This window comes from Eurypyga helias, unplaced genomic scaffold (assembly GCF_000690775.1).
Source record: "Eurypyga helias isolate BGI_N326 unplaced genomic scaffold, ASM69077v1 scaffold3587, whole genome shotgun sequence".
Classification (NCBI taxonomy): Eukaryota; Metazoa; Chordata; class Aves; order Eurypygiformes; family Eurypygidae; genus Eurypyga; species Eurypyga helias.
In genome coordinates this window covers 73,738-81,190 of record NW_010259630.1, presented here as the reverse complement: position 1 = coordinate 81,190, position 7,453 = coordinate 73,738, and the positions used below count along the sequence as shown (strand labels likewise).

The window sequence follows — 7,453 nt, the reverse complement described above, 5'->3', positions numbered from 1 at the left end:
AACCAGCCACACCACAGCTACAGCGAAGTCCGTGTTTCCGCTTTGAAACACAGGCAAAACTGGGGGTGATGCAGTAAGACATTGTTGTTTGCAGATCAAACGTTATCGAGGAGCTTAAAGAACTTTACGAACGGTAACACAAAGAAGGTGAGGTTCTTGCCGGCACAGCACCGTGCATTAGACACCCTTAACTCCTGTGGTCACAGGCTGCTACATACCTAACCCTGCACACACTGTCAGAAATGGCTTCAAATATGATCCTCTTGTATGGTGACTGTAGTCAACTAATAAATAAATATTTTGGAAAGAACCACATCCCTTGACAAACTATGAAGTTACTCGGGCAGATTCCTTTCTGCAGTGTACAGCTGAAACTGAAAGAAAAGCAGTAACGAGGAAGGTATTTATAAAAATATATTTCACAAAGTAGGAAACAATACAGGAGTTCTCTGAATACAATACATGGAGTAAATAAACAAACAATAATATAGCTTCAAAACAAAGTAGAAAATTAAAATGATTTGCATGTAATACATAGTTTTATTACACAATTGCTACTTCTAAATGGCAAGTTTGCATTACAAACTGAGTATGCTCGCAGCTCCTAGTGCTGTTCTTTTTCTGTGTGCAAGAGCCCTGGTGCATCACTGTGACTATTATAGAAAAGAAATGCTAATGACTTAAGCAGTGAAATTATATACACACTGGTTCCTGCTCTAATACAGTGGAGAACTATAAGCATGTTTTTTATTGTACTGTGTTATGTGTGGATTTCTAAAAGTCTATAGTTTAAATATTCACATGAACCAGTTTACTTCCAGCTGTTTGTGCTTGTATTAAAAACACCAGGTACTAGGTTTATGACGAAGATATAAAACTGTCAAAAGTTTTCTCAGGGAAAGATTTATTCCTGCCAGCGTTCTCTTAAAATTCAGTTACTGCAAATGGATAGGTTACTGCTTTAAACTGCAACAATTTGACACTTTTATGTTCAAAATGTACACGTATGAAACATTCATTATATATAGAAAAAAAATCTAACTGATATAATTTAGTTTTCTTCATAATCTTACTCTATAGATTATCAGTCAATAAATAAAAGCAGTAATGGACATCAATAAAATATTTATTTCAAAGATTAAACAAATAAATTCAATCTTTAGCAATAAAATCAGCAATTCTTTCATACATGTAAGTCCATCTCTTTTCACAGTTTTCTCTTTAAGAAGACGAAGCACAGGACTGATTCTTCTAGAAACAGATCCTTCTGTAAAGCAAGGTTATGTAGCCTTGCCTCGGAATCTCTGCACATTAGTAGGACTTATTACCCATCACTGGAATGGATTAAGAACATGTGAATATTTTAAGGCTCGACACAATATTTAAAGATGATATTCAGTCTGTGGTTACGTGGCCAGCAATTACTGTATGTACAATGTATGGTCACTGCACAGTAGAAGCCAGTAGGAATTTACAATGCCATTTCTATTCAGCATTGCTAAGAAGACCAAGATATTGCTTTTAACATTTCTGTGGCGGGATCTTTGTTGGCAATGCAGAAACAAACCATTACCTTTACACATACTGGCAGGAGCTACTGTTCAACAGCAAAACACCTGCAAGTCCATTCTCTAAGAAAGCACCAATTTCTTTTTGTTCTTTTCAATTCACTGAAGATAAGCAAAGATCCAAATCTCCATCTTCAGAGTGGTCAAGTGAATATCAAATATCCAAAGACTTCTAGACACTCCACATACTTTACTTCACACTCCACAAGACTTAACCTCCTAACATATACTTTTTTTTGGTTCAACATTACAATGTAGTTGATTTTATAGATGACTGGCGCTAAACTTGCCTCTAAAACAAAAAGCCACACCAGTTTTAACTAACAGCAGTGGCCCTAGAATATTACATGATCATTAAGTCAACAGTGAAACAGTTTGTAATCCACTGTCAAGTTTCTTTGTCACTTTCTCCAACTGAGTAAAGTTCTCCAAGTCTTTTAAAGCGAGGACCCCATTCACTGAGGTAGTCAAAATTCTGATCTGAGTCTGATGTAGAGGACTCCAGTGAGCTCAGGGAACCAGCCGCTGACCCTCTTCCCTCATAGCCATAAATCTGGATGGAGTCATACGGTGGAGCCGTGGGATCATTGTCGGCTTCATGGAGCCTTACATTAATGAACTCATCGACATCAACACCGTTAGGAACAGGTGCCAGACCCTGCCTGGGCATAAACTGAAGATCAGGCTTAATATCCTTCCGAGGCAAAAATCCATTAATTCCATCCGGATTTTGCAAAGTTGCGATGTCAAAAGCTTCTGTGTCTTCTTCTCCACCTCCTTCATCATCATAGCGAATAATGTTTTCCCTCACATCTTCGTCGTCTTTGATGATTAGAGGCTCATTCTTATGTCTTCGTAGTGTTACAAACAGCACCACAATGACTGCAAAGAAAGCATCACAGGCAGATCAGGTACAGAGTTTCCAATCAAAGCAGCACATGGTAAGGACAGTTGTGGAAGGCGATAGGCTGATGCTTGTGCAAGTAAGAGTAATAGGAGTAGTGAAAAGCTGAAAAACCTGTAACTTTAACCCCATTTAGTGATGGAAATTTGATCAGAAGCTCTGGCTAGACCCCTACTCTCCTATCATCAGGACATATTCACACCTGAAGCTCAGTTTTATAGAAGCAGTAAGATTTCACATACTTCCATTTTTGAGCCTCACATTTAGACAACCACCTTTCCCTTTGCAAGAGTTACAAACCTAAGTGAAGTCCAGCTCTCATCATTCACTGAACATAGTTTATAACGATCTACGTTATGGATGGAGATTTCCAAAATTAGAGGGTGTTTTTCTGAAAATATAGCCCTGATGACAGAAGGAAATTGGTGTCTTCTTTTTTTCCACATGTTGCAGCAGACTCACATTATGTAACTGAAAAGAGAATAAGGTCGGAAGACAGGAAGAGCTTAGATACATCAGTTTCCAAATCACGACAGATGCATCCAAGGCTCTACGTTGTTAACACTGTTGTTTTTGCAGCTTAATGCTGAAATCTGTTACAAATGCAAATCTCAGTTACAAAGTGAAACTGCAAAAGGGAGAAACAGGCCTCGTCCTTCACCGTTCTCTCCCTCTCTTGATGTCATACACAGATTTTGTATGTTTTAGTGAAATATACAGTGCTTATCTTGTGAAACTGTGACGTCTCTTACGCCATTACAATCCAGAATGAACTCATACGAGTCTCAGAAGATACAACACATCCATCTCCCATCCTGTGCAGTACACACTGCGTGCCCTTTGCTCCTCAACGTACCTGATCTGGTTTGTGGTTTCATGTTCCGTAACTGTTCATTATGGAGCTTGTGTGTATGACTACCTCAGCTTGGGACTTGCCTGCTTGTGTTCAGTTCTCAGCGCAGGAGGGATGCCGCCCTGGCAGGGCTCTCAGTACTGCTGCACACTACCCTGCACTGGGTTCTGTGTCCCTCTGTGCAACTTCTTTGCTCGCTTACAGGCACCCAGCAATCGGAAACCTTTCCAACAGCAGGCAGTGATAGGAATACATACCAAGCAGCAAAATGATGCACGCTAAAATCGCAATCAGGGCTCCCATACTGAGCCCGATGGGAAGTACGTAGGCTTCGACGTTACAGGACTGGACGATACCATCACTGCTGCACCCACAGACCCGAATAGTGAGAGTGCTGGTGCTGCTCATGGGAGGGTTCCCACTATCACTTATGATGATTGGCAGGAGATACACTTCTTGCTTCTGCCGGCTGAATCCACTATGCTTTGCCAATATGCTGAGGGTATTGTCTGAAAAGGGGAAAATATGCGTTGTTTCACCAGACAGAATAACTGCTAAACCCAGAGTTTTATCTTCAAGATTTCAGAAAACCTCAATACGAACACATACGCACTTTGTATCCTCAGGACACCAGCAGCATGTGACACAGAGATCCTTCCGCGGTCGGTCCGGCTGCCCATGCCCCAAACGAATGAGCACAACACACGCATTTTCTTGTGTCATTTAGCGGGATCCTAATGGCAGCCCCTCCCTTTTTTCTCTGCATACACCCCTACATCATGACTCACCACTGTTTTGCAAGTCACACAGTAATAAAAATTCAACCAGTGCAACAAAGAGAGAAGTGAAATGTTAAAGTAACCCAAACTTAACAATCCATCAATTAAAACAAATGTTCCATGCATTGTAAGCACAAATGGCACAATATTTTGCCCTGCTCTAAGAGATTATTCTTTTTTATTACTGAACAGTACACAGACGCACAAAAGAAAAGCTGAATGTATTAGAAGTTGCAAGCCCAAGTTTTCGTGATCTAGACATTTCTTTGGCCTCAGTGATGAAAACAGACCAAACCAAACCAGAATGTGTCTCCTATGAGGGCAGCCAGAGGAAATGAGCCCAGGGCATTCTTATCTCTGCACACATATGCAGATACTTAATTTTAGAAACACATAGAGGCATCTGCCTACGCGGCATCCTACCCAGACAAAGTTACACAGCTAAAGCTCTCTTAGTCACTCAACTCTCAGTTCACCATCAAAAAGATTACACCTGGATTTCACTTTGGGTACTCGTACAGGCTCTCTTGTGGATAGCTTTTCCACTGTGCTACCGAAGTTAATTTTCCTGAAGCATCATGAACAACAGTAAGCCTCCTGATTATTTTATGCTCTAAAACAGGCACATGCAATCCCTAAATGCCATTCAATGGAAGGGAAGAAATGACTCAGTTACGCGGTAGGCATTAGAAGAAGACTTGGCAGGCAGGCGACGTTCATGTGACAGGTCCAACACGGACCAGACTCTTGGGTCTGAACCAAAAAAGGGCACCTGAAGCACATGACAACATGTGCATGCACATACATACAGTGACTGTAAGAAAGCTTTGTTGTCTACTGTGGTCTTGGTACTGGTCAGGTACTCACTTAAAACATGAAGTAGCCTAGACATTAAGTTTGTACTAACTGTGATCACTAAGCCCATTTCTGACAGCCCAGGAATTTGTGCGGCACGTGTCACCGCGTAAGACACAGGTGTGTGCACATAGCTGGCAGTCTGTGGAGTACAAAAGCAGGGAAAGATGCAGGGAAGGGAAAAAGGGAAAACATTCAGGAAGCAAATACTGTAAAGACATCTTTCACATTAAAATAAAATAAAATGCAGCATTTTTGTCTTCAAGTCCTTAGTAAGGAGACATATTAATAAAGAGTAACAGTAGTTACAGAACATAATGGTTACAGAATGAAACATTACTGAACTATCACATCCTGAATCAAGATACCGATCAGTAGGTAACTCCTACAGTGAGTTCACTACTGCCATAAAACAAAAGATGAAGAAAGATGAATGTATTTAAGCCCATGGGGTAATTGCCTCATACAGGAGAACAGAGGTGGCTTGTTTTCCCGTTGAGCGACGAAGGAACTAAACTTCAAGTCGGCGCCTTCTGAAGCTCAGAGTCTTTGATTTCGCAGTCGTGCTGTATTCCTCCCATGGCGGACTCGCCTACCGATCACACTTACACAGCCCGGCAAGGTTCGCACTACGATTTATCCCGCAGGTTATGGAAGCATGTCAGCACTTCTCATCGCGCTTACGGTATCTAACAGATGAAGAGCAACCTAAAAATGAACTACTTCGTAAAGCAGTAGATAGGGTCATGTCGTAATACCTCTGCAGAACAAAAAGGACTCCTAATGATTTTTCTTTCCAGGAATCCTGAGTTTTTATCTATTCAAGCTGGAAACCATCACATCAGAACTGATGGCACCCTGGAGCTAAATGAACAGTCTAGTCCTTCCTCGTGCCCTTTTTAAAATTAAAGGATACATGTGTGTTTACTGAAGATACATTTCAGGTATAAGCTCTCAAGAATTCTGACAACTCAAACTCTTGATGACACCCAGTGCTGCATGTGCCACCAGGATGCGGCGGAAAAGTCAAGAGTGTTTTAAGCCAACAATTTGCACACAGTTGGAATTCAGTAAAAACTGCACTCCTCCTCCTCGCCTGAACGAGTCAGAGACTTAAACGCACATGTGGTAAGTTCAGCCCCTTCCAGGGTCATACTTGCTCTCTAGCTGAACTGCAAGGAACAAAGGGAAATGCTGTGTTAGTAAAGTCCTATTGTAGCTAAATTCTCCTGAATATTGGTCTGCACAGCGTTACCAAAGGAAGAGTGACTACCACACACTGTAATGTCTAAAAGGTAGGTTTTTTATCTAGTATCATCCCTTTCCTACTCTGTATCCCCCCTTTTCAATAGCTGTAAAATAGATTTAGCTGTGTATTTGACTGTCACAATTAAAAACATCTCAGCATAAGCTGCATCCTTAATCCTTTTGCTTTAACCTTTCAAAGGAGGAAAAAACCCTATGTGGGGCTCAATTTCCAGCTCCATGTCTTTGAGACAAATCCCAGAGAAGTGTCACATCTGCAGTTGTTTAGAGAACTCCAGAGACTTTTACAGGTATATTGAGTCACTTCCTGTGCTCTAGCAATCTGTACTGATGCCGCCTGTTCCTTCCCCTAAGTCTGGTCCAGTCCTCCTCCGCCCAAGCTGGGGGAAAGGATTGGTGTGCTGAGCCCAGGCACCCGGCCCTTTGCAGCCATGCAAAAGAGGCAGGGCACCTGCTGCGGGAAGAAACGAAGACGCTGCCCTTGGTGACAGCTTCAGATCCCTTCCGTGTTCCTGGCACACTCACTGCTACTCTGCCTGCTTCAGAACATTCCAATAAGCCAGAGTCAGGGAGTGAAAGAGTACTATGGAGACAAACAGAAGAGGGCAGAAAAAAATGAGGAGGAGGGATGGAGAAAATGAAGTGCCTGTCAGTGACGCTACACTGAGTATGAGAAACTACCTGGTACCAGCAACAGTTATCAAATCAGGTTCGGTAACGTTAGATAAAGTAAGAGACAAGCAAGATACCTGGGACATTCAGCTGAACTGTTTAAGTGTAAAGGAACTTTTAACGGCTCAAATGTTACTCCTATGTAAGAAGAGATGCAAGACGAGGAGAGAATAACCTCTCTTTTTTACACAAAGGGGGTTTTTTGTTAAAAAATGCTGTGTTAGACTACAGTTGAATTTGTTGTGCCTGGAAAGAAACAGGCAATCAGTAGTAGTCAATAGGAAAAGCAAAATGAAATGACCGAATTGTTTTGCCCGTGAATGCCAAGTACTCAGTTCTGCTGTGGGAATTGTTTAGCAACCAGTTCCTACCCCTTATTTTCTGTGTCCTGAAATAAATGTACCTTGGTGTTGCTGGAGATGTGACTCCTGCGTGAAGAACAATGACTCTCCCACAGACGGTTTAGTTGGTTCCTAGAACCTGAAAATAAATCCTAGCAGCTGATTAGCACTGAGCTCAATTTATCTGATTTGCTTTCTCCTCTCTGTAGACATTG

The 7,453-nt window shown here is 41.7% G+C and overlaps 1 protein-coding gene across 1 annotated transcript in view; it reads right to left on the bottom strand.

The window, feature by feature from the left end:
• Positions 1-401: 401 nt before the first annotated feature.
• The window catches only part of CDH8 (cadherin 8, type 2), a gene marked incomplete at its 5' end in the record, with an annotated part of 71,056 nt that continues 64,004 nt past the window's right edge, over positions 402-7,453 (bottom strand). Inside the window, 2 exons of the mRNA XM_010154697.1 lie at positions 402-2,450; positions 3,583-3,834. Of these exons, the coding sequence (XP_010152999.1) occupies positions 1,957-2,450; positions 3,583-3,834 (746 nt within the window). The remainder of the gene's footprint in view (positions 2,451-3,582; positions 3,835-7,453) is intronic.